General features: G+C 38.0%; 2 protein-coding genes across 3 annotated transcripts; one reads left to right on the forward strand and one right to left on the reverse strand.

Moving 5' to 3' along the window:
- Positions 1–975: 975 nt before the first annotated feature.
- LOC137939159 (protein EARLY STARVATION 1, chloroplastic-like) lies at positions 976–11,204 on the forward strand. 2 transcript variants are annotated; one of them, XM_068784367.1, is made up of 11 exons: positions 976–1,448; positions 4,307–4,398; positions 4,549–4,742; positions 6,057–6,096; positions 6,342–6,423; positions 7,454–7,531; positions 7,621–7,746; positions 8,918–9,039; positions 9,281–9,320; positions 10,522–10,596; positions 10,709–11,204. In XM_068784367.1, exons 1-11 carry the CDS (start codon positions 1,141–1,143, stop codon positions 10,872–10,874), a joined length of 1,323 nt encoding a protein of 440 aa, XP_068640468.1. In that variant the 5' UTR covers positions 976–1,140; the 3' UTR covers positions 10,875–11,204. The 2 variants fall into 2 exon arrangements, with proteins under 2 accessions (XP_068640468.1, XP_068640469.1); XM_068784368.1 differs by having other exon boundaries at positions 10,696–10,733.
- Positions 11,205–12,463: 1,259 nt separating this feature from the next.
- Positions 12,464–24,552, reverse strand: LOC137938650 (O-fucosyltransferase 16-like). The gene is made up of 10 exons (XM_068783622.1): positions 24,215–24,552; positions 24,022–24,075; positions 23,830–23,917; positions 23,261–23,337; positions 21,903–21,991; positions 21,625–21,808; positions 14,363–14,544; positions 13,899–14,001; positions 13,476–13,807; positions 12,464–13,096 (listed from the first exon to the last, which is right to left on the reverse strand). Exons 1-10 carry the CDS (start codon positions 24,359–24,361, stop codon positions 12,637–12,639), a joined length of 1,716 nt encoding a protein of 571 aa, XP_068639723.1. The 5' UTR covers positions 24,362–24,552; the 3' UTR covers positions 12,464–12,636.
- Positions 24,553–27,266: the final 2,714 nt, after the last annotated feature.

Consider the following 27,266-nt stretch of genomic DNA (forward strand, 5'->3'; position numbering starts at 1 on the left):
GGTTTGAGTATTGGTTGAATCGAAACCAATCCCTTGTCTAGGTTACTGAGTCCACAAGACCTAGGGAGAGGGAAAACCCAAATGGGTTAGCATGGGTTCCTAGCTAAATTGGTGACTTGAGTGAATCGACAGGGCTACCAGCTTGAAATCACATATTTTTTTTCCCTTGCATGACAAGAGGTTAGGGGGGATACTTCGGTTGACAACGAACTTGGCTACTGGGGGGGTTTTCTTTTCTCAAGCCAATTTTTATTTTTAAAAGTATGTTGATATCATTATGTCATAAGCATTAATTCAACCGACAATTAAACCCAATTGAACTGAGTTGGACTGAACCTAGACATCTCACTAGGCCAAGTTTTATAACATTGGATTGAATTGATGATGAGACAAAAACCCTATCCAAAATCTTAATAAGGTTCACCTCCACCAATCCCCCTTTTAGTTTGTTGGCAAATGCCAAGGGGAGGGGTCCAACCATTCATTGCACCTTTGTGGAAGAAATGTGGTTCCTCCCTCATAGTTGTTGTCTTGTGGCATTAGAATATCCCCCTCTTCCTTCCTCTTCTAAGGGGGATGCCACCCTTTTTTTCCATTCCTTAAGAGGCCCAGACTGAGGTTCAATGGCAAATAGTGACCCAGACTAAGTTTGATTGAACCAAATTGCCAAGTAGCTGGTCTGATCGAACCCGGTTGAACCTTATTGAACCGACCCGATTCTAAAAGTAATTTCCCCACGAGTCACTCGAGATGCACCTCGTTTGTCTCCAAACGAAACGGAAGGCAACCACTTACAGCAAAGAGCAATCAGAGATCCAGCGGGTCCCATCAGTATGATTAAAAAAACAGACGGTTCAGGGGATGCCACGTGGTGTCCCTTGACAAGGCAGTCACTTAACGGGTCCTACTCGGTTCGGTTAAAGGGAGCCACTGACAATCGCGCAGATCAAAAGACTCTCGCAAAGCCGTGCAAGTTTTAAGCGAGTCTCCTTACTCTTTACAGTGAGAAAAAATTCGACTTTCTGAGATTTTCAAAACTCGGAAGTTCACTTCGGGGTCCAACGCATGCGAGTTCCAATGGGATTTTTGTTAGATGCAAACTGGGATTTCTGATGGCATTTTTGTAGGGAAGGGCAATCAATGGATGCTAGTTCAAGAAACTTCGCTGTGCCGCTTAATCTGAAAATCCGGCGGCTGGGGGCGTTTCCGCTTGTGCCCTCCCGCTTGGATGTCAGGCAGAGGAGGAGATGCGAGAGGAGCAGATCGTGGGACGCATGGTGCTGCTGCTCCGAGACGAAGTTTCGGAAGCCGGCGCCGGTGGTTGGGGGTCCACTAAGGAGCAAACCCACGGGGACGACTGTCGGCAACGATGCTGTTGACGACTCCAAGAAGAGTGTCCGAGCCGGTCGGTGCCGTGGAATGCCGGTACAACCTTTTGTTTCTCCGCGGTAAGTTTTATTTAGCTTATTTTGGACATATCATTATTTTCTTGTGGTTCTTGATATCCTGAAAGTATCGAAAGTTAGTGTGTTAACTTCGAACTTTGGTTCCATTTTTCGTTCGACAAGAAGGAATTTGAGTGCAACTAAGAAGCAGCACATAGGGCTGTCTTTGTTCCCCTAAGTCGTTGCTGTCCTGGACTTTACTATCAAATAGAAGGATTTGAAGTGTTTAAAAATGTGATATTAGTAGCCCAGTCGTAGTAATGGACTAGCGGGAGTATCTATGGTTGTTGTGGTGGTGGCTGCGAAGGGCATCACCTACTTAAGAAGCATTTTGCTATATGCTGGTATGAGTGGGCGAATATGTCCATCGTTCCTTTTGCTCTGATGATACTTCCTAATACTTGGTTCGAAGCTTTAAATGTTTGCGCATGCATTATCTGTTTTTGAATCGGCATCACAGATACCTGGGTTAACTTCTTTTTTTTCCCTGAATATTAGTATTTTTACTTTTTCTAGATTTATGAAAGGAAAAGTTTTTGGCTGGCCAGATTAAGAAGTCGTTCATGGGTTAGTGCTCACACTCCAGATGTAAATAATTTTCTTTTAACTAACAGATTAAGATTAAAAACTAACTATACAGTTCAGAGGAAGTTGATGAGATCCAGTTCTTAAAATTCTAACTAAATTCTAGGTTGTGTATTGCTGTCTCTGTAAAATATACACATACAGACTCATTTAACTCATGTTAAAATAAATTTAGGGCAATGTATCCGCTATTTAAGTAGTTTCACTGATCATGGAAAACAAGATCAATAGATGGATGGAAAGATCCAATAAATGTGTTAACTCATAAAGTTGTCTTTTTACTGTAAAGATGTACTTGTAACTATTAAAATATGTCTTTAAACTAGAATCTAAGGTATCTCTGTTATCTAACCTCTCACTGCTTGAGTTGAACTTAAGCTAGACTAAGTTGAACTGAGTCCATCAGGTCATGCATGGTTTTGTTGAAGTTCCTACTTCTCCAGAAACACAAATTTTTTATTGTCTACCCATAATTTTTATTTCTCCAATGCCCTTCTTTTTGCTGATTAATGGATTAGTCCATGGACTTGGACAAGGTGGCCACTTTTCCTATTTATTGTTCAACATTGCTTGCAAATTTTTTATTGTATTCTTCTTGTGGCCAAAGGAGTGTGTGTGCAAGCAAGAAAAGAAAAGAGGCAAGAGATACCAGTAACTTCCATATCAATATTTTTTTATTTTTTTTGAAATGATGCTACTTCCATATCAATATTTACAAGCAATCTCTTGAATGTCATTGGGTTCTGGATATTAATTTATGTTATTCTCTCTCCAAGGAAGTGGAAAGTGATGTTAGTAATCTTCTCAGTTCAATTGAGAATCTCTACATCCATTATAACGGAGAGGAACTTGATCTGTTACCTCTCTCTATACATGTAGAGAACAATGAAAGATAAATCTTGACACTGGGTCAACTCATTAAACAGGTGCCAATATTTCAGAATAGTCTTTGTAATATTTGCAATGAGGTTGACGACTCCATTGATCCTCTCTTTTCTTAATTGATTTTTTAATGAGTTGAGATCTATTTGTAATCATTTTCTGAATTGCTCTTTCTCATTTTTAACTGGTGCCTCAGTATTAGTATTACCTATGTTCTCCTCTTTTATGAAGATGATTAATTAATCCTTCACTTTTTCCATTCTTTATTCCAGAAGAATGGTATGGAAAACTACTTTTGGCTTTTCTTTGTAGGTGTATAGAAAGAGGGAAACTACAGAAAATTTGTGGGGAAATCCAGCTCAGGGGCTAGGGTTAATTGAGAGTTTTTATCATCATACACTTTTTAGGGCCAGCATGTCTTTGAATTCTGTCATCTTTCAGGTTCTGTTACTGGGGATAATTGGAGAATGCTGGTGGTTTTGGCTGAAGCTATCAAGCTCGAGTGGAAACTGTCCCCTAGTGGACTTCACTGGTTGGTGGGATGAAGCTCAATTTTGTCAGTGTCTGAAGAAGTAAACCAGGTCCTGCTATTGGACGTGGCTCCTTATTGGATTATGTGTAGAGCCTTTATCTGGTCTTGTCTGTTCCTTTGAGAATTTTGACTTTATGGAGCTAGAGCTGAGGATTCTTTAACAGCTATTACAATCCATTTGGGCTACTGTCAGGTTCTCTCTTCATTGAGGGTGATTCAGCTATTGCTACTAGTTGATTTGGTTAAGAAAGTTATGGATCTTTTCTAGTTGATTAGGTTCATATTTGAGGATGCCAACACTATGGCTGATTCTGTAGCTCTTGAGTATGTTCTTCTACGATGCCTTGTTCTGGGAGATACTTTCTCATTACATCTATAATTTTATTTTTTCAAGGACCTTTAGCTTCTCTTCATCTTCTTGTTCGCCTTCAGCCTGTTTGGAGATTTCTTTTCTTTAATAATATTGCTATTGCTTTTGGAAAACAAAATAATTTTCATTGGAAGTGACTCCTTTTCATTGGATCATGAGCATTTGTTTTCTTACGAGAATCTAATTCCTCTGTTTGAGTTGTAACTGAGAGATAGAGATCAGATGCTCGCATTCTTGATAAGAGTTAAATTTGATCGTGTGCGATATAATTTCAGACAAAACAGTAATAATCTGTGCTAAATTTATTGTACTTATGAAAAAAGTAGGCTTGAAACAGTTACACTACATCAATATTATTTATAAGCTGATGAATGGATAGCTGAAGAAGATAGTATAAACAATTAGAGTTACAACAATTGTGGCACATAGCAAAAGAAATCAACTTTGTGATGGTTCCTAAGTTTATTCTTCTTTGACTTGTGTATTTGGCAGACCACGCAATGTTTTTAAAAGAGATGAATTCTATCCTCGTTGTAGTCCAAAAAACTTTGCTCCACAATCACGAGATACTCCACCTAAACGAGGTAAGATGAAATTTCTAACTAATATTTAGCTAATCTCTTAGTTATTCTAACTGTGCAGTGAATCTTACTCGTGTCAATTTAGCTGCTGGATCAAAAAGTCCATCACATCTCATTTTAATGATGTTTAATCCTTCCACTTCCTTCCTGTAGATACTGGTATTGCTAGTGAAAAAGATTGGGGAATCAACTTGTTAAATGAGAAGGTGAATGAGTCTGGCATTAGTGAAGATGGGAGTACCTGGTATCGTGAAAGTGGTGAGGACCTTGGAGAAAATGGTTATAGGTGTCGCTGGTCCAGGATGGGAGGTCAATGTCATGATGGTTCCTCAGAGTGGAAAGAAACGGTAGATATATTTTCGTTTTCTATTTTATTTTCCTTAAAAATTTTAGATAATGAACTGTCTTGAAATGCTCCATACAAGTTTTATTTTCAGTAGCAGTTTTTTTTTTTTAAAATAGTGCTGAGAATTGTATTCCAGTAGCAGTTAATGTTCATTTTTGTTCAACTTTCAGTGTTAGAAAACATGGTCAGTTTAAAGGTTTGGGAAGAGATACAATTCTTTGACAAACTTGGAAGTATCTTTCAGAACTGAAATCGTTTGGTTTTAGATTTTTTTTCAGTCAAAATATCACTTAATAAAGAAGCCCTACGGTGGATTTTCCATGTAAAAGGTATTTGACAGGAGAACCTTCAAATTTTTACCTTTTCTTTTTTTGTTACTCTTGAGGTTGAGATGAGCTTAGCTACTCATTGTTTATGCCTTCTTATTATTTGAGAATTATTTTGAAAGATCATTTTGTTAACTAAAACTGGAAATGTAAGAAGAGTCATCCCCCTTACATGAATACTGGAAAATCACTAATTAGCAGTCACAAACGAGGGGAGGGAGATATCTGTGCAGTAGATAGGAAGGCACATTAAAAGATGACAAACATGACCTTAGTAAGAAAAAGATGACTGCTTCATTAGCTCCTAGCATTCTACTGATTCCTCTTAATGCTAGATTGCCTTTTAAACTACCATCAAATTTTGACTTTAATAACTTGTCAGAGGCGGAGATGAAGCTATCAAAGATGGAACTATATGTTTGGATTGAAGTGTAATATTCTACAGTTTCTTCACATGGTAGCACTAGCTCTTATTTTTACAGGAAATATTTAAAGACATCCTCTTCAGAATTTGATTGAGGAATGTATGATGTATCATTTCTATGTTCTCCAATCTTACTCGAGAACAAGGATTTTAAATTCAATTTGGTTTTCAAATATTATACTTTGTAGTGCCTGAGTATGTTTTAGGATACAAATTTGTGTAATATGGTATTTGATGTGTGTTGAATTTTGGGTTATTTAATCAGTCAGGTAGACTATTTTGTCTCTTCATTCTTGGGCTTCTTTTCAATTGAGGTGCTTAAGCTTGCAATGAAGTTGAGTGCATCTACTGTTTTATGATATTAGCTATCTTTCTTTTCATTGAAATGAGCCATGTCTGAAAATTTTCGCATTCACTTGAACTCTGGATTGTATAATCAATGCAACAACTCATTCTCATTTCATCTTTATCTTGAAATCTTAACTCTGCTCCTATTGTTTTCATAACACCAACAAGTTCATGCCAGGTGAAGGCATTTAATTGGCTTTCTTGATCTCCTTGACAGTGGTGGGAGAAGAGTGATTGGACTGGATACAAAGAACTAGGTATGTAATTGCATTAACAATTGAAGATAGGTAATGTTTATGGATGGATTATTTATGATACTTGAGCATGTTTATAGAAGCATTCCGATGCTTTTGAACATTTTGTGTTTGTGACTATTTTATGTTGTTAGAAATCAAAATAATTAACCTTGTCAGGTGTATCTTTGTGAGATGAAGTCTCGTAAGTCATCTTGCTTAGTTTTTTATTTCAATTCTTCTGCAAGTCAATAGCTGATACCTTGTAGGTGTGGAGAAATCTGGGAAAAATGCTGAAGGAGATTCATGGTGGGAAACATGGCAGGAAGTTTTGCATCAAGATGAATGGAGGTGGGATCCAAATCTTGAAGTATCAGTCTTGCAATATAATTATCATCTTTATCATCATCATCACCATTTTCATCATTATTGTGGTTATTGTTGTTTCCACCTGTTGGCATTGTTGGTTTGATAAGTATAAGTTGGAAATAATTGACATAAATGCTGATGGATAAGAATATAGAAGGTTTTCCTTCGTACGAAGAAACCATGGGTTGATTTTATAGTTTTCTTTCCCAGATGAAGGCTTCAAATTTTTGTTACGTCCAAAAGTGGACTTTTATATACAATTCAGAAAAAAAAATGGGCATAAGTATGTAGGACTAAGGTTTTAAGTTTATTAGTCAAATAAGGACACCCTTCTAAAGTTGTCTGGATTCAGTGGGAGAAAGCCATTAGGAGGAACTTGGATATTACCTTACTTTGGGATAGATTAGAATACTTAATAGTATATTTTAAAACTTGTCATCTTCTTCCAGTTCAAAGTAAATACTTTTTTTAATTTTTAAGATCAGTTTTTATTGGAAAACCATACTATTGACTGTTAGTCTAATAGAAGCATGCATTCTTTGTATTTGTCCTCTTTCAAAAATCGGACATTATATATTTTATCCTATAATAATCTAGGAGTAGAAAAGTCTTATGTCATAATTTTGGTTAGTCATTTTGGAATACGTTAACATGTTATTAGATGAGGTATGATTGGCTTATATGATGGACCTCCATCCAAAAGTTATCTATGCATAAGTACCGTAAAATGGGGCTACACATGAGGGGCAGTGTCAAGAATAATCCCATTACTGGGGAAGAGGCCCCTAACTTTGGTTAGTCGTTATGGGATAGACCTGTACCTAACTTTAACAGGTGATGCATGTATATTTTCTTTGTATTGATAGAAACTTGAAGCCTCATTTGAAAAAAGAAAGCCCCAATTGTGCCTAGTGTGAAATGCTTGTAATATTCTTTTTATTCTTGTATATTTTTCCCCTTTTTTCCCCCAGAATGGCAATGTTTGTACTAATTTAGCTATTTAAAATTGCAGTAATCTGGCCAGGATAGAGAGAAGTGCACAGAAACAAGCAAAATCAGGCACTGAAGATGCTGGATGGTATGAGAAGTGGTAAGGACATGTACTTGACATTTCATCAATAATACATGATATTCTTTAGTGATTAATTTATGCATTTTCTTTACCTTTCTTCATGCCAGGTGGGAAAAATATGATGCAAAAGGTTGGACTGAGAAAGGTGCACATAAGTATGGTAGACTAAATGAGCAGTCATGGTGGGAGAAGTGGGGAGAACACTATGATGGAAGAGGATCAGTCTTGAAATGGTTTGTTGCCAACTTTGTTTAAATGAACAATCTCAACTCTCCAGTTTTCTTCCAATTGTTTCTTGGTGTGACAGTGCTAGTTGTCTGCTATCTGAAACATTCTCTAGGTGATATTTTTAGTCATAACTTGTAGCATATAAATGTGCTTTCTTGGTTGCCCTTGTTATGGAGTGAAGCTGGGGATCAAGTCTTCTTTTGAAACATTCATGGATACATGCATTGGTTCACAGACTTCGGTTTCCTTAAAGAGATAATAAGAGTACTGCAAGTGAGATTATGCCCTGAGCTATAGATTGGACCATGGTAATCTGTGGCTGAATATGCTTGGATGTTAGGTTTGTTGTATGCTATGTGAGTCACATATTCTTGTCAGAGGAAAAGCTGGGCTTATTGGAACCCTTCTACAAAAATATTATGAAATTCAAGGCGCTGTATTTGATCTAAGTGCCACTGGTAGCAATCAGTAAGAAAAACAACAGATGACACAGCACATAAATCTTTATAGCCAGTCAACTAGAATCACTGGAGCAATCAGTAAAAAATTGCCCTAAGCAAATTGCACATCCTTTCATCCAGACAAGCAAGTCTTATGTATCATTAGTGATTGAACTGGCAGTTATTTCAATCATTTCACTATTCAATGTTTGCATTTGATAACATTAGTCTAAGCATCTCATAGTATATAATGAGTAGTAGGATGATGGTAAACATGTAATTCCAAATTGAATAATTAGAGATTTAAGCAGAGAAATCTCCTCCTTGAGGAAAGCTTTGTGAAAAAGGCAGAGTTCAAGTGTAAGTGATAACAAACTTGTGGGATCTCTTTGTTGACATCTTGATGATTAGATACTCTTGCTGCTTATGGGCAAGAGATCTGTTCAATGAGATGCTTATACTCTTCTTTTGGGAAAAGTTATTTGGTTCTTATTCCTTGACAAAACATTTATGAGGAGAAGAGAAGAAGATTTTCAGCCCTCAAGCTACAGGAAAGGAGTTTCCAACCACCTAAGATTGGCAAGAAACACCTCCTTAGCTAGAACATCGCAAACACATATACTTTGCTTACCATATTTTCTTAAAGCATCATGCTTGTGGTGATTCTGTTAGTTTATTCATTAGAAAGTTTGTAGTTGTAGAGACTTAAAATAAATTTCCTTTTTCCTTTTCACAGGACAGACAAATGGGCTGAGACAGAACTTGGTACCAAGTGGGGAGATAAGTGGGAAGAGAAATTTTTTGCTGGTATAGGCTCCCGTCAAGGAGAGACATGGCATGTGTCACCAGTGGGTGAACGTAAGTCTTTTTTTTCATATATCACAGAATTAGTGATCTGATTTACTGATTTATTTTCATGGTTAGAAAATTTTGATAAAAGGTTTCCTTGTTGCTCAAAACAACTACCGGGAGTTACTACATATCTGACTTAAAGTATATATGCTACCTGGAGTTAACCTTTTCTCTCAAGTGGATAGCATAGTCTTTTAATTGTGGATGATCATTCATTAGTGCTTGGAATAATTGCACCTTTCTTCAGGGTGGTCGCGTACATGGGGAGAAGAACACTTTGGAAATGGGTATGTTTTTGCTATCATAGCTGGTTAATATTTTTTTCCACAAGATCCAATATGGTCTACTTACAATTCTGACTATACTAATATAAGCAATGAATTTGATGTGGACGGGAGACTTTAGACTCCTGTTTGCCTGTAAAATAAGAAATTGTGAGAGACTGATCACTGCCCTTTAAGCATGCCAGACACTGGTTGTCTAATTTATAGGTAAATTAGCATAATAGCTAAGGTGGTGTGTCCTACTGTTAGCATCTCATACAGATTGCATTATCAAGACAATCTGGCCAAAGGACCCAAATGGTGAGCACAAGAGCTTAAAGCCTTTGAATGTGCCTGACTAGGCAATATCACAAGGGCATGAGCCATCCTCGAGGTGCTTGTGGAGCGATTGGGTGGACTGAGTTGATGGGATTAGGCAACATGGTGGGCTTATGGATTGAACATAGATATGGTGCAGTGGTATGAGGCATGCAGTTTAATGGATGATAGATTGGATGGCGCTATTGTACAGAGCGGAGGGTGGATACTAATTGCATAGGGGGGCAATATGTGCTGGGTGGACAGTAGTAGGCCTTCAGGCTACTATATGTTCTGGGTGGACAGTAGTAGGTCTTCAGGCTACTATGTGTTCTGGATGGACAGTAATAGAAACTCAACACTTAAGACACCTCTTTATGTGAGATCTTGATCGAGGGAAAAAATTGTCTGTTTCAATTGATTTATTATTCCATTGCATTCTGCAGTTGCTAGGCTAACATAATATCAGGTTCATAATTGATTTCATAAAGTTGGCAACAAAGACAATTGGCAAATCTCTTTGCTGAACAACTAAGAGTGACTGCAGTGAAGATTCCTTACTGCCTTAATGAAGCTCATTATTGGGTGTTAAAAAGGCTTAGTTTGAAAATTACATTGTCATAATGTTATAATTATGCTTAAGCTTTTACTCTTGTTGTCAACTTACTGCAATTCCCCTAATATATGTGGGCTCATGCCTGGAGTCTCCTTGCTCTGAATAAAGCTAGTGAAAGGATTCCAGGGGGAATAATAATAATAAAAAAAAGCACTAGTTTACAAGCTGGGATGTAGCCAATATCTTTTTAAATTCTTTCTTGAAACTCTTTGTATCCATGATTTGCAGCATTTGCAAAAAAGATATTCAGATTGCTGGTTAAAATCGATAGCATCTTGTTCTGTGTTGCAGGAAAGTGCACAAATATGGTAAAAGCACAACTGGAGAAAGTTGGGATATAGTTGTGGATGAAGAAACCTATTACGAGTAAGATCGCTTCATCTTTCAATTCAGCCCACTTAAATCTGTATTATTGTGTCTGTGTTGTTATTGTTAATTATAAAATCATGTTAGTCATTGTTTTAGCAATTGTTGGCAGGGCTGAACCTCACTACGGATGGGCAGATGTAGTTGGCAATTCAAAACAATTGTTATCAATCCAACCCCGGGAGAGGCCTCCTGGTGTCTACCCTAATATTGATTTCGGATCGCCGCCGTCACCTTCCGACGAACCATCAGATTCCCCCGGTCCTACTTCTGGATGACAAACTGCTGCATTCTGTATTTTCATGTTGCCATTAGGATTAGTCCCAAGGATATTTGTTAGAATCCAGTTATGTCTCTGGGGGTTCAGTGGAGCTCATTCGTCTCCAATTTGTTCATTCTTTGAATTACCTGAGAACTCAATATTATTATAGCATTAGATATTGATTGTCACGTTAAATTTGTAATGTCATTCTGGTTACTGGGAGTTTTTGGGGGTGTTTTGGAAAAAAAAAAAGATAAAAAAAGAGACATTACCATTCCATGTGATAGGGTGCCCCCTTTCGTTTTTTTCATAAGGACATACTCTTTCATTTGCCATGGACACAAGGGACGAGAGGGTACATCTACAATATTAAAGAAGTATGTCCATATGAAAACTTTTTAACTTGAGATTAGTTTTTCATTTGTCTGAGAGTATAATCTTCTTCTTCATCAGTTCCTTAAACCTCAAAGAAATTTGAATTTTTTTCCATTTTTTATTACAACAATATGCAAAAAATATTAAAAAATAATTATTTGACACTATACAATTTGTTGTATTTAGGTAATTACATCATAAATCATTCAATAATATAATCATAATGTATTTATAAAAATATATGAAAACAACATTTTTCTATTTTTTTTCCTTTTGATTATCAATGTTTACAATTTAAGGTAATTTAAAAAGTATAGTAACTCAAAATTAGAATTGGGAATAGTAATTAAAAAAAAAAAGTAAAAGTAAATAAATCAGAAATTAAAAATAGCTATTTTTATAATAAAAGTTAAAATATTAAATTAAATAATATAAAATTAACTGAGTAACGAAATTAATATCTTCATAAAGTCAATTTTAAAACATAGAAAGTTTAAAAAATAAATACAAAATGAAACTCAATAAGCAAATTAATAACATTTTATTTTTTAGAATAATTGTATTTGTAATAAATTTCAGAATTATATGTTATTTATTTTTACAAAACTAAATAACTATATTCAATAAAATAAAATTAAAAATTATGTTATTGTGAATAGGTTAAATATAGTAAATCATACAAATAAAAAAAATCATAGAGAAAATTTTAAATGTTCATTTGTGATTGGTAATCCAAAAAAACGGTAAAAATATAATAATAAACAATACATAGTAGATCATGAAAATATCATAAAGGGTATCAAGTGAATAAAAAATACTGTATATCAAACAATTAACTAGAATAACTAATAAATAATAATTTTTTTATTTTTTAAACTAATAAATAATGGAAGTAAAAATGAAAAAAGTAAATAAATTAGAATTTAAAAAGAAAGTAGATATAAAAAGATATTTTATGTAATAAAAATATAAAAAATAAAAATTAAGTAATAAACATCAGAAAAAAGGAAAGCAGAAACACAAATAGGTTAAAATCATAGTGTAACTCAACCTGTTATCTGCTTATCACTTCTCCATTTGTTTTTAAATTTGATCATTCTTTATCCCCACCATTTAGGATCAGAGGGTTTTTCTGGAAAAGCTCAACCCCTTTGCTATAATAGAAATACAAACAAAAAATTATGTCACAGTCTGCTGATTCACTTTCCAAACATGCAGAAACCTGTAATATGAACTAAATCAAGTTTGCCCTGCGGCTTCAATGAAAAAGTACTGTACAATTGTCTCATTTTTCTTATGTACAGAAAGATACGCTTTAAGGTTCTTTTTAAAACTCTCCAGGAAAAAAAATTAAATGTTTTCATGAAAGAATGAGGTTAACTACAAAACTAATGTCAGCTTCACTAGTCCGAAAGTATATCTTCTAATTCAGGATCCTCTGACTTGGTAAATAGATAATAATCTAGCTCAGTTCCGTTCAGCAATCTTTCATTCTGAGGCAATATCCGATTTTCCATGTAATCTGAATCTGACCAGTCGGGCTCTTCGTCACTAAACTGATCATCTGTTGATTCACCAACAACTTTGTTGTTGTTGTTCTTCCCACTTTTACCACCTGAAGTGGATTGTCTTTTGATAAATGGGTCTGCCTGCAACTCGGATCTTTCACAAATACAGGTTGAAGGGTTTTCGTGGAATTCACCTCTACCCGGCCTTACTTCATTAGGCTCTCCCATGAAGCCTTTCTGATTAGTTCGAACCTTTGAAGTAAAGACTTCCCATGTCATGTTAGATCGGTTCATAAACAAAGAGTTCAATTTCTTTGCATTTGGGCGAATTGTTCTCTTGTGGCCAAAGTATCTCCTGCCATAAACAATAAAGATTAGAAAAGTGAGTGATCCATGAACCAAGGTAAATAATGGAAGTAACAACAAGTGCCAGTGGGTCAATTTTTTAAGCCAGACTGACCCTAACAGTTTTGCCTAGAATGATCCTCCTCTCCCCATTCAACCTTTTTTTTTTTTCTTACTCCACTTCTCTTCCCATGTAAAACCTGACCAACATTTTTCAGAGGAAAATCCAGGTACAGGCCAAGTTTAAAATGTGCCTATCAAAATTTGGCCTGTGGGAGGGCCATATATTTAGGACAGGGCAGTCTACCAAACAAGACCAGACAAAAGCACGCTTAACACTTGTATATCAACAAGCACCTCACGCTCACAAAGAGAAAAAGCCATCATACCTTCGACCAGCCAACATCCTAGCCATGTTACCATTGTTGTTGGTCACAAAAACATCACTCTCATCACAAACTATAAAGTCCAATGCTGCCATGCGTGAAGAAAATGTAGTGAATGGCATCAACTCCTCCTTACTAGCTAAAGTTTCTTTAGAATGGAAATTGGGGAAAAGGGCCTTGAGGGGTGCTAACGTCTCCTCCCCTCCATACACTTCCCCAGAGGCCACGTATATGTGAACATCTTTACCGAATCCCAAGGCTCTCAGCATAAGACCGACCTCTTCTGGAGTGAGAGGACATTTTCCATGTCTCCTTTCCTTTTGCGGATTGGGTGTCTGAACAAATAAAATTGAAATAAGAAGCTTTAAACAATACCAATTATGGCTATTCATTCAACAAATCCTACTCATACGTTTTAGGTCTTACATGCAAGGTTTTCCATCTTTTCCGTATTGCCCCTAGTTCCATCTTTTCCTTCTCTCCACCACCATAATAACACCCAGAGAATGCAAGCATATCAGGTTCAAACCTGTAGAAGTGGAAGGAATTAAATGATGCATAGTAAAAACATTTTCTAGCTCTATTTCTCTCCTCCCACAGATATATCTAGAGAATGCTGAAGTAATAGTTAGTCCTACCTGGTTCCCAAATCTGGGAAGTCGTAAATAGTTTACGAGATCATCTGGGAACTTCTTATTTTTGAATAGTCAGAACACTTCTAATCAATATTTATTGCAGTCTTAAATGATTCATAAGTTCAAGAAATAGTTTTTATGATAAACCAAACTAAAGTGCGTGCTACAACCTGGTCAAAATAGGCTGTTTGTCTGGTCCACATTTCAGTAATATAAACAAAAGTTAAGACAAAAGAATGGTAAGGCAGTCATTACCTCAAGTGAAGAGCAATGAAAAGCCTGCTTTTGTCTCTCATCCTCTGGGTCAATTTTTTACCCATTTCAATGATAGAGTCAGTGAACTTCAAAGCATGGTAATTAACTCTACATCGAAGCTTCTGAAGATCTGTATCCAGCTTATTGGCAAGTCTATAATCAAACTTGCTGAGCTGAACAACCTGCATTGATATGGTTTCACAAACACGAGTTAAGTGAATTTTTTGTTTGCCATCAATTGACTATACCAACATAAAAAAATAAAAACATCAGCAGACAAGTATTAGAAGTGTAAGCACGTAACCAACTAAAAAAATATCTTAATTTAGTAGTATTTAGGAGTGTAAGCACTTCTTATAGATTCTTTAAACCACAAAGAAAAAATTGACACAGAGCCAAATTAATAGTTGAAAATAAACGCTATCGGTTTACAACATTTGAGAAAAAAATCCACTATTTATAGACTTAGTAAGATGTCAGTTACTGTAATTCCAACTTGTAGACTTGCTAACTTTATACTTCACTAACTTAGAAACAAGGACCCAAAATTAAAATAGGAAATTACTACTTAAAAAAGACTTTCTAATTGAAACTTTCAACTACAATAGCAAGTTTCTATTCAAAATTTTTTTTCCACCAAACAACAAATAACCATTTTGCTTGTTCAAAACTTATAATTTTTTTTTAAATGATGCTGATTTTTATTAAGACAAAAGCTCAAGAGAGCATATTAGAAAAGAGGGAAACCATCCCAAACAATGAGAGATTGCTGGGAAGTTCCAAATTTTGCCAATTTATCAACCAAAGAGTTGGCTGATCTAGGAATGAGATTCCAATTACAATGTGCAGAAGATACATTGTCAACAATACTATCAGTGATGGGCCAATGGCGCCAAGGGGGGAAACTGTCTTTGGAACACCAACTAATAACCATCTTCGAGTCGCCTTCAATGATTAACTTGCCATGGAAACAATCCCTGAAGATTTGGAGGCCGAACAGTAGAGCACTAACTTCAGCAATATTAGAATCGGCAATACCCACCGGACCAGCATAAGAAAGAATAGGGTCTCCATTATGACCTCTGAACACACCACCTGCTCCAGCTGGCCCAAGACATCCAACAACACTACCATCAAAATTCAGCTTTATGCAATCGCAAGGGAGAGGATCCCAGATAGCCATACTCGGAGTTTTGCTGGAGCCAGACATATGAGCGATCAAATTTCAATTTTCCCGAAGGGAAACCCCCGATAGAGTGGCAAAATCCTTCGTTGTATGAAACCAGCTCGAGATGAAAGCCAACGGCATGAGAAGCCGTGTTGTCTGGGGTGCTAGCTTTGGAGTTGAATCTCCGGTTATTCCACTCGAGCCAAATGAACCGTGGAACATGCAAAAGACAGGCCAAAAGAATTAACTTGCCCAGCCGAGGAAGGAGAATCCCTCGAACCATCTCAAAGGTGCCAAAGAGATCCTGATGTAGCCCAATTTTCTGAAAGATCTTCATCTAAACTTGCCATGAAAATGTAGTGTAAGAGGACATGCTGGACTATCTCTTTCACACTCACAGCAAAGGGGACAAGAAAGATCGGGGGCAGTGAAGCCTCTTCTATGAAGGTTGACTGAAGTAAGAATCTGTTCTATGATGGCTGACCACACAAAAAATTTGATTTTGCTTGGCACTGAGAGTTTTCAAGCAAGATTCGCCTTGTGCTCATGAATATTGTAGTCTTGTTTTCTGATATGAGAGTAAGCCGAAGTGATAGTGAATCGGCCATTATTACTGGCCATTAGTACTACTGAGTTTGGTAAGGAGAGAGCAAAAAACACATTATTCCTCATCATTTAATCCCCGATGAAACGGGAGACTCCACGAGTGATCACTCCATGAATCAGCCACAGAGCAAGAGAGGTCGTTTGCCACCCTATGCAGCCCCGGGAAGCCCTCCGAGAGGGATCGGGGGCCACACCATACGTCCGACCAGAAGAGAAGGATCCTTCCATTGCCTGTGTGAAACGAGGTAACATCTCTGAATACTAGAAGGAGCTTGAAAATTCATTTCCATATCGGGGATAGGAGGCGAGCAACACCGCCCTCTCTCCACCAGGCACCCGAAAACTGAAGGTAGAATTTCACCATATTCCTCCATAAACTGTTATGCTTGTTGTTGAAATTCCAAATCCATTTAAGCATAAGAGCTTTGTTCATTTATTTTGTAGGTCGGATGCCCAATCCTCCCCTATTATGAGGCATGCAAATATCCTTCCAACTAACCAGATGGTATCTACAGGTGTCTTCTGAACTTCTCCATAGAAATCGTCGACGGATGGCATCAATTTTGGAGCAAACGGAGGCCGGACAATGCATGAATGATAATAGATAATTTGGCAGCCCAACCAGACAAGACTTGAAGAGAGTGAGACGCCCCGCTGTTGATAAGAGTTTACCCCTCCAAGTGGCTAGCCTCTTTTCAAATTTCTTAATGAGGGGGGACCATAGTGACGCCGAAGGCCCAAAATCAAAGAGTGGGAGCCCAAGATATGTAGCTGGCATATTTCCCATAGAGCATCCCAGGTAGTCCGCCATATCCCAAAGCCCAGCTAGATCAATGTGATAGCCAAGAAGAGTGGTTTTTCCCCAGTTTATGTTCTAACCGGAAGCCAATTCAAATAATCCCAGCACGACACGCAATTTTCTGATCTGATCCATAGTACCAACCCCGAAGCAAATAGTATCATCCGCAAACTGGAGAATCGGAATATCAAAGGTTGTGCAATCAGTAGTGGGAGGAGCCATCCCATGTTCTTGGCCAAGTAGATCAAGGAGGATAGATATTCTGCCACCACGTTGAAGAGCAGGGGGAGAGGAGGCTCCCTGTCTGATTCCCCTGGTTCCCTTAAAATACCCACATATTGTTCCGTTGAGAAGGACGGAGTAGCTTGCAGAGGAGATGCAACTTTGGATCTAGAAGAACCATTTTTCTCCGAATCCCATATTCCCTAGGAGGGTGTCTAGAAACTTCCAGTTAACTCTGTCAAATGCCTTTTCGAAGTCAAGCTTGAGGATGAATATGGGGAGCTTTCGGACCTCGAAATGATGACTAAGTTCATGACATGCCATGGCTGAATCAAGAATGTTTCTTCCCTTACTAAAAGCACTTAGGCCATGGTGAATGGCAATAGGGAGGATTGCCCTGAGTCGACTAGCAAGGAGGCGTGCAATCACCTTATATGCACTGGTAGTGAGACTGATAGGCCGGAAGTCGGATGGGAGCTCTGCCCCATCTTTTTTAGGGATGAGGGCAATGAAAGAGGCTCCAATACTCCTACATCTGATGCCATGCTGATAAAAGGAGGGGGCCATGCTAGAAATGTCTTCTCTGATGAAGGGCCAGCAACGACGATAAAATTCCCCGTTGAATCCATCCGGGCTAGGAGCACGATCCAGAGGAAGACCAAGGGCTACAATTTCAATTTCCCGACTAGAGAAGGGGAGCTCAATGAGACTAGTTGCAACTGATGGAATAACCTGGAGGTTAACCCTTTGGAAGAAGGGGCGGAATGGCTGGTGATCAGAGTATAAATCTGCAAAAAAATTCACCAGTGAGTCGGAAATAAGGGCTCGGTCTTGAGTTTGATTGGGAAGGTCCACCCGCTCGGGCTAACAGAGGGGTCTGCCATCCAATTATTGTTGAATCTGACGGGGGGGGGGGGGGGGGGGGGGGGGGGGGGGGCGCGCAACTGCCAAAATGGGTATCAACCATAATCTGCCAATGATCAGAGACGACTCGATTGAGCACTTTACCGGAGACATTACTGTAGAGCTGAAGCCAATCATTGCTGGCTAAGAATCGGTCCAGCTTTGAGAGGACAGGGGGGTGCCTACAATTTGACCAAGTGAAGGTCTTCCCAGATAGGGTGATCTCATCCAGGTCCCAATTGCCAATAAAATCAACAAATAATAACCTCATGGAGGTTGTGATTCTCTGGGACGTCGGGGATTTCTCGTGGCAGAAGCAAGTGACATTGAAGTCACCTTCAAGCATCAGAGGAATAGGCCACATCTGACAAGTCCTCAATAGATCCTCCCAAAATAGGTGGCGCTCATGGTGTCTGGTAGGGCCGTCGACACCAACTAGGCACCAATATTCCCCGAACCTTTGTCTCACAATTTGATGCCAAGGGAGTAAGAGCCACAATAATGATCAAGCACTCAATAGTACTGGTGTCCCACATCAGTAGGATACCGCCTGTCGATCCCACTGCATCCTCTGAAGCCCAGTCAGGCTCCTTTAGGTGCCACAACTCACGGATGTATCCAAGGGGAAGAGAAGTCGCCTTGGTTTCTTGGAGAACAACAACATTTGCCTTGGTAGAGGCAAGGAGGTCCCGAATGGAGGTGCAGCGATGCAAGGACCCAATTCCACGGACATTCCTGAAGAGAATAATCATTGATTGTTATTCATCTTCTTCGACTTCTCAGATGGGTGGTTATCTCTCAGGAGAGGCTCCGTGAAGACGGTGCCCATCACATTGGCAAGTTCCACTATCTGGGCCCAAGTTTCTGGGTCGTATTTGTGTTGTTCTGACTGGAGAGCTGCCACAAACACTTGAGCTCATTCACCCATCTCTGGAATGATAAAATCTCCCATCTCTGGGTTGAAGGGGTATCGAGTGGTGGCACTAGGTCCTCCTTGTAGAAGTTGTCTCTGCTGACGTCTAGCTCGGTGCTGGTAGGTTACAACGAGAGGGGGAGAATTGTTTTGCCTCTGGGCATGAGGAGCGCGCTCACTACTTCCGGACTTTGCGCTGGAGAAGTAATTTTCAGGGTGGGGATTTCTCGGGGGTGACCGAGGGGTGGATTCCAATATCCGGGGGGAAGTTTTGTGGAGTGTGGGGGCTATGGGGATGATTTATAGGAGGGTCTTTGAGGGTTTCCGAGGGGTGGTGAGGGGTAGGTGGGGGTAAAGTTATTTCTAGAGTTAAGATAAAGGGGTGAACAACATCTAGATTTGGGCCAAGGGTTATTTTTTTGGAGGAACTGGGGTGAGTGGGTGGGTGAGTGATGTGTCGGATAAGTGGGGGGGAATGCCGAGGGGTCAGCGAGTATAGTTCCCATGCCAACTATAAAGCTGCCTAGGGGGGATCGCATCTGCTGGGAGGGGGTAGAGTCGAGAGGTGCACTTCCCAGCACATTGACTGGTTGTGTGATTTCCCGAGGTTTGATTGTGCTTTCAGGGACCACATCTCTAAAATCATCCATCACAACAATGCTGATACGGATCCAGTATCGCACTTTATCCACCATAATGCATCTGAAATATTGCCCTTCACATGGGTGAAGAGGATTGATGAGGATCCAGGCCTCATCTAGACGGTGCCAGTGCTCTGTGAGTGGTCCAAAGCAATGATAGAGCCAAATTCAGACACGACTCTCAAAAAGACCGTGTTCTGCCATAGCTCAGTTGGAAACCCTGTAACTGTGACCCATAGGCCGTACTTAAAATTTAGCAAGCTTGCAACTTAGAGACTTTCGTATTTAGAGCTTTCTATATATGAAACTTGAGCTTAAAATAAGAAATCCTGGCCTCTTTAAATTGAGTCTTCTATTTCTTTCTTCGTTCATAAACATGTAACTTTGGGGTGATTTCTGGTCCTTAAATATTGTTATGTCAGATCTTCTATATTATGTTGTACTGCCTTAATTTGCCAGTCAGGTTCCTTAGCGGAAAGATAAAAGTGCCTAAAATGAGCTGCATCAAGTGACACTAATTCTGTTTTAAGCTTTTTCTTATAGTTCCTAGTAAATTCTCGCAAGCAAAGTTCTCTGTTCCCATTCACTAAATTAGTGTATCACATGGACCAAAAATTTTAACATGTTATGCAAAGTAGCTAATCAACAAGGAAAGCAACATAAGGACAGTACTTGTGTTGACGTGCTATATTTCAGCCTTTATAGTTCCATATTCCAGTGGTAAAAAAAAAAAAAAAAATTGAATGCTAGTGTTAAATACAAGACAGCCATATTTGGTACGAAATTTCCCATCTGCTTACAAGGGATTTTACTTTAGAGGAAATTATTACACTGTTCATTGCCAACAGAAACAAATGTTCTGAAATATCCGTGTGCTATAAACCACAAATATTTACTACAGGCAAGTTAATTACTATAAACAGCCAGAAAATTATGCAACTTCAACTTTAATATAATAGCTATTCAAAAAAATATTGTACAGTAATAACATCAATAGAACATATTTAATATCCAGACAACAAAGTAAGATTACTGGAAAGAGATGATCAATGGTTTAGCATCACAAGCCCAGGCGTCCAATGTCTGCTGATATATATGATCAATGAAGCGATTACCTTTAAAATTCCAGGTTCAAACATTGTGATACATCTTACACTTACAAGACAAATTAACAGCCAGAACCAAGTGGTTTATGACTCTTGTTCATCTAGAAGCAAGCAAGAGACAAATTTAACCTTTAACCAAAACTACAAGATAAAATAACAGCCAGAACAAAATGGTTTATGGCTCTCATTCATCTAGAAGCAACAAAGAGGACCAATTTAACTTATAAACGAAACTGCAATTCAGATAATCAACATCCTGGCGAACCATACTAGTTCTCAGATAGAAAGCCTGAGAGACAGCAACCTATATCAGAAACATCAAACAATGTTTCTCCACTTGTTGTAACAAACTCAAATAATATTTTGTTCTAGTTGTTAGAAATGAGAAAATTAAAATCATTTAATCATTTATTATAAAGTTTATCAATGTTTTCTATAAGTTACTTGAATCAATGTGTCTTTTTGTTTTCTTATAAGTTACTTGATGATCTTCTAATGGTTCATATAGATTCTTCACAAGTTCCCATTCTCTCATAGTTTTACATTTCGTCTACTCATTGGTTGAGTTTCATATTTTCATATATTCATCTCTATCCCACCGTGTAATTACTTTTATATTGTGTGCCAAGGAATAAATATAAAGTGTCAAGAAAAAAAAAAAAAATTTATGCAAATTTTTCTTCACGCTGACATGTCAAATTTGAACTTTTCAATCTTTTAATGATAGTACAGGCAGACCCAAGATTTTTTTATGCAAATTTTTCTTCACGCTGACATGTCGAATTTGAACTTTTCAATCTTTTAATGATAGTACCGGCAGACCCAAGTAAATATGGAATGATGAGAATGATGATAAAAACCTATATAACTTAAACAGTGTAAGAATTTCAAGAGAACTACTCACATGCTTCTTTAGAAGAACAGGTAACACACGATTCTGATAACATCTTTGTGTGCACTTCCTGGGAACACGCATGTTGTAGAAAGCCATAACTTTGCCACCCTTTCTGGGGACTTGCTTAATGATTTTGACATCATTTGAGAGAAAAGAAATAAACCAATCAACATCAAATATTTCCCCAAAATTACTGCAAGATACATTTAAATAAGCATCAGTCCAAGGTTACGTGATGCTAAATTCAAAAGGACAAGATAACAAGAATATCAGACACTACTAGGCACCTTGCATCCTTCCAGAAAGATTTCTGATCCAACTTTGGCACAACTAGAGTAGCATTCAGAATTCGAGCTGCCACAACAGCATCTGTTATCTGTAAAAACACTAAAGTGTTATAATAGCAAAACTGACAATGAAGTTAAGAATGTCTATGAAAACCTAGTATTTGCAGACCATATAAAAAAATTGGCTGCGCTGGGCAATATTACAAGATGTGAAAAATTTAAGCCAGCTATCAACCTGTGTTATTAACCCTCCTATCTTTACTATATGTCCTTGTGGGGCAGGGCTTTGATGGCAACAAAGTCAACTGTCAATGAACTTCAAAATAACCGTTCTACTGATTCATCCACCTTTTAAAAAAAAAAAAAGATAAAAATTTAGTAAAGAAAAAGGGGAAGGCAACAGTGTATGAGCATACAACCCAAACTGGACAGAAAAAAAAACTGAGGCAAATTACAATGAGGAAGGCCCACTATTGAAGTTAATTACAATCTGGGGATGAAGATGACTCATTCGGGTAAAACTATCAGCAACAGAGTTAGCTGAACCAAGCAGGTGAGACCAATCGATTGACATAGTAGCAGTGATGTCCTCAATCTTGAGGAATTGGTGGTCGAACTTCCAATCAAAATGCCCATCACCTTCAGCTCAGGAAATAACTCATTTGAAAAGAAAAAACAGATGGTATTTTGAAAAGCCAAAAACACAACTCATTTTGTGTTGCTAGCATATGAATACTAGGATGCCAGGTTAACATATGACTACACTACAAACAGATGGTATTAGACAGCGGCAGGAAAAAGTTGAACTGCAGATTTCACGGAGACCACTATAGAAAACAGAAAGTCATATTACTAAAAATGACTGCCAGCATATTGCTGCAGAAAAACTGTAGCAAGTGACATTTCTTATGAAATTATTGGAACCCGCTTTATTTAGATCCGATCTGTTGATCAAAATACAGTATCACAGAAATTGTTCAAATGCCAGCTGGAAAAAGTGAAAGTCAGCCGAGCGGCCATGTATATATAGTCCTCATCCAGTCCACAAAAGCATACAGTGATCACTTTCTCCTTGATAACTAACTTGCTACTGGTGATACAGGTAATGAAAGTAGCAGAAAACACTTTTTTATTTTCAAAACCTTGTTTACATAAATCGAAAAATTAAATTATCTGACTCGAGTAGAATTTTTAACCAAATATATATTTTTTTTTTTAAAAGTAGGATTTAATTAAATAAGTGGGTCTAAGTTTGTCCACATTACTTGTGCTTAATAAACAAGTTATCAAGAGAAGTGAACATCAAATGCATATTTATAAAGAGACAGCGATAGATTTAAAATCATCATAAATCTTACCCCTGTTCTTTGCTGATTCAATCCCCCGCTAGTAGCAATCATCAAATACCTATTAGAACTTGTCACTTCATCAGCAGCTGTAATTTGACAGCGAATGAATGAGCGTTAAAGTTCAGCCGGAAGCACTTGAAGAGTATATAACAGCAAAATTTGTCACTACGGGGAGAATTGAATGGTAAGCACCATCACCGCACAAACTAAAAAAAAAAAAAAAATCGTCTGCTTCGAAATAGCAACCGGGAGAATCGACAACTTCTCATCTCTCCAACCATAAATAATTTAACACGGGAAAAGAAGAGAAAAGGGCGACAAAAACCAAATAAGACAACCGTAAGAGTAATTCCCTGCTGTTACTTAGAAGATAGGGCCAGAAGCAGCCAGGGAAGGTTCAATCCAATAATAGCATGCTTCACATTTCAAAAACTCGCCAACAATTTTGACATACGAATCAGTGCACATTCAAATCCAGTTCTCAAAGACAACAGATCCCAAGTGCGGGAGTTTGCCAATCAGCCGGCTTTTAGATACGTGTAGGCAAAAGAAACCAGAAAAGGAGAAAGAAGACCCACAAGGAAATTTCATGCTTGAATTACTGCAACCAAAGTAGAATTTGGAGAGATTCGATTTCCAGAGACCCTTCCCAGCGCTCCCGTGGCTCTGAAGACATGAAAATTAACACGAGAGCAGATCCAATCAGGTCCACCGCACAAAACACAAAAATACAAATCCACCGCCATTAAAATCAATAAAAAAACCATCACCGGAACGCGGGAGGCCTCCACGTCGATCAACTCCTTGCGCACCAGCGCCGCATTCTTCAACCAGAAACACATAGAGGGAGAAACACGATCAATAACACAAGAAAAGATCAACACACGACAAAACTCGGATGGCAAAATGGTTAATAAGCAAAAGATAAAAGTGAGAGGGGGGAGAGAAAGAGATATCACATACGAGAAGTGAAGTCTGGTCGGGAGGCGCCGGAGTGATAAAAGAGATGAGAGCGAGAAGGAGAAGGGCGGCAGCGGAGAAAGCAGAAATGGCGGAAATGAGGTAGCTCCGGCTATGGTGCCGCCGGCGCGGCATCATCTTCTTCTTCATCCAACGGTGCAGCGTGAGACCCAATACTCGGCCACCACTCTTTCTCTCTCTCTCTCTCTCTCACTCACTAAGAGGGAGTAGCAGAGGCAGAGATTCAGAGAAGGCGGAGGATCGAAGCTGGGCACCGTCCTGCCAGCGTCGACGACGACGACATGGGAACCGTCATCGCTTGCTCCGCATTACACTCTCCCTCGAAGTAACCGCGCCCAAAACAATTATTCTTCTCTCTATAAAACCTGTTTTCATCTTCACGTGAGAAGCACGTGAGTTGTGGGTAAGAGCGTTTTCTGTCTTTTCTTGCAAATTCAGTTCGAGTGGAGGATAAATTTTGCTTTGAATAGTTCTTCATATTTGCCAGCAGTTCTTTTATTTACTCTCATTTATCCTAAATTAAACTTGAATAAAAACCACAACTTCACTTGAGATTTTATTATCTTAGCATTAATCCATAACTAAAACCTCATAGCCAATTATGTTCAATCGATCATCCAGAATGTGGTTAAACTATGCTATAAAACATGACCGATTAACCCTAAATAGACTATCAACATCCTTAGACTGATCAATCATTCAGAACTTTGTCATCCAAAGACATAAAGTATGATTGATCATAGCAAAGTCATTGATCGATCATACTTTGTATATTGATCAATCAACTTAAAGTATCAAATATTTTAAAGGGTGTAACTTTTACCATTCTTTTGTCATTTTTCATTTTTTGATAGGTTTGCAACATTTGAAACTTAGCTAATCTGTTAAAGAGATTGAGTTATAATTGCGCATTTGAGTATACATGTGGCTCAAAGGAGAACCAAAATCTTTTTCTTGTAATTCTAAGCTAATAGAGTGATTATTAGTGAAAAATTTTAAGTATGAGTTATTGGACAGTAAAAATCAATAGGATAACACCGATAACGAAACATTTGATGCTCAATTGTTGTGCGTGAATTTTATCTCCTTATTTGTATTTTTGTTTAATTTATCGTCCATTTACCCCCTTTTGAGAAGCCACTTAAGCCAACATTCACCTTTCTTGAAAGTTTCTCTATTGGTACGAAAAAGCCGGTAACCTTTGTTGGCACAACCTCCCACTCTGAAGGGGTAAGGTTATTTTTTTATAATTATTTGGTAAAAAATCTTATTAATTATAATTTCTCTTATTTATTTACATAAATAATTATAATGAAAATTAAAAAAAGGAAAAAGAAGCCACATAAATATTAATAAATAACCGAATCCCAAATTGAAACTTCAAAATTCAAACAAATCACGTGTCAATGGCCAGCTGTGCTGCCAATCCCCATTTCTAGATCATACACTCAGCTTCCGGGTACATAATGATTCTCTCCTCGTTTGCTAGCGCCGATGGACGCTAGCTAAACCAGGAAACTCCCTTCGATTCTCCTCTGAAAGCCTGCGGGAGACGTGACGGGAGGTCCCCAAGTGGGCGATTCCTATGCAGAGTTGTGCTCCTCACTATTGCTGTCGCCATGGAGAAAGCCACCACTGCAGCTTTAACTCGTACTCCACCTGACAGGCGGCCCACTCTCTCTTTTATTATCTCTCTCTCTTCTTCTCCTTCTGGTTTAGGTTTTTTGTTTTTTTCCTCTGAAAATGAATGCTGACTGATTAGGTGAGCTCCTGATATTTCTGCAGAAGAATTGACTGGAGTTTGGTACTAAAAAATTTCAGGCAGTTGGATTGTTGCAAGCTGAAGTGAAATTAGGTACTGCTTCCTTTATAGAATGAAATGTTTTCGTTATGTTTTTCAATTATGGCGTGTCTTCTGTGAGACGAAACATATCGATTTTTTAAAAACTAGCCATTTTATTTGGGTTTGATACCATACGAATCCCAAACTTAAAAACCCAATCCAGCTAGGTTGATCTAAGGTCGGTTAGCCTGAAACTAATAGGCCGATCCAGACTCAAAACACGTCAGAAAACTAATAAATAATTCATACTTTCGGCCGTCAATAAAAGAGTCTAGCTAATGCAAATTGAAGAGTTAAAGCAATTAGTTTAGCGGCTACTTTTAATTCATGGATAAATAACAATTTTACAGATCTAATGAAGATAGGCCAAGATGGTTGGATTTGGTACACCAGAGTCGTGGTTGCTATCAATCTTTCATTCTAAAAACTAGAAAGAGCTGAAGTAGTTGAAAGAATTTAATAGGTTTGTTAAGAAATTTCCAATTTCTCTGCTGGTAAATCTCTGAAAGCAAGAATAGTACCCTTTTATAGCAAAAGGTTTTGGTAAAGAAGACTGATCCAATACAAAAAACTATTTAGTGCAAAACATACGAAACAGACGGCTAAGATAGCCATTGATCAGATGGCTGAGATATCGGACTGTTGAAATAGCTGTTGATCATGATCGGATGACTATGATAGCGTTTTTCGTATTAGATCAGCCATCTTGGTAACATACCCATCTTTTGGAAAACCCTATTTCACCCTCCATTATGTTTGAATATTATATGGGTTATTTAAAAAAAAAAAATAGCTGTTGTAGTGTTTTTTCCTTGTTTGACCTATAATGCATGCTTTTGTTTGGTTAAGGCAGATGCGATTAAGTATTTGATTAGAACACGATCAACTTTGTGTGGATCAGATTAGCTAAGATTGTCAGAATATATAATCGACTTCAAAAATGAATCATTAGGTAGAAAATAGATTATCAAATCAAATGTTAGACTATGGTCCAGATTTGAATTCGATATGAGAGTTGTTGGCAAATTTATTTTGGAAATTAGATGGAGGCGTGGTTGGAAATCATCCAAGTCAAGGCAGGTGAATCTAGAATTTCCTCTTAATAAATCATCCTGTCTAGACTGGCGGCAGCTTGTTCATGAACACTGCAAAGCCAAGGCTCATCCCTTCTTGCTTCTTCTTCTTGTCGTT

Source organism: Aristolochia californica, unplaced genomic scaffold (genome assembly GCF_029961685.1).
Source record: "Aristolochia californica isolate CCGP_79_NKW_82.1479 unplaced genomic scaffold, dmAriCali1.0.hap1 SCAF_8, whole genome shotgun sequence".
Lineage (NCBI taxonomy): Eukaryota > Viridiplantae > Streptophyta > Magnoliopsida > Piperales > Aristolochiaceae > Aristolochia > Aristolochia californica.

Excerpts from the sequence above, each read along its gene's own strand:
- LOC137939159 (XM_068784367.1), top strand. The coding sequence starts at position 1,141 with ATGGATGCTAGTTCAAGAAACTTCGCTGTGCCGCTTAATCTGAAAATC. Across the intron at positions 4,399-4,548 it reads AGATACTCCACCTAAACGAG|ATACTGGTATTGCTAGTGAA; the intron begins GTAAGATGAAAT and ends TCCTTCCTGTAG. Across the intron at positions 6,097-6,341 it reads GACTGGATACAAAGAACTAG|GTGTGGAGAAATCTGGGAAA; the intron begins GTATGTAATTGC and ends GATACCTTGTAG.
- LOC137938650 (XM_068783622.1), bottom strand. The coding sequence starts at position 24,361 with ATGAAGAAGAAGATGATGCCGCGCCGGCGGCACCATAGCCGGAGCTAC. Across the intron at positions 21,992-23,260 it reads TGAATCAGCAAAGAACAGGG|ATAACAGATGCTGTTGTGGC; the intron begins GTAAGATTTATG and ends GTGTTTTTACAG. Across the intron at positions 13,097-13,475 it reads AGGATGTTGGCTGGTCGAAG|GAGATACTTTGGCCACAAGA; the intron begins GTATGATGGCTT and ends TGTTTATGGCAG.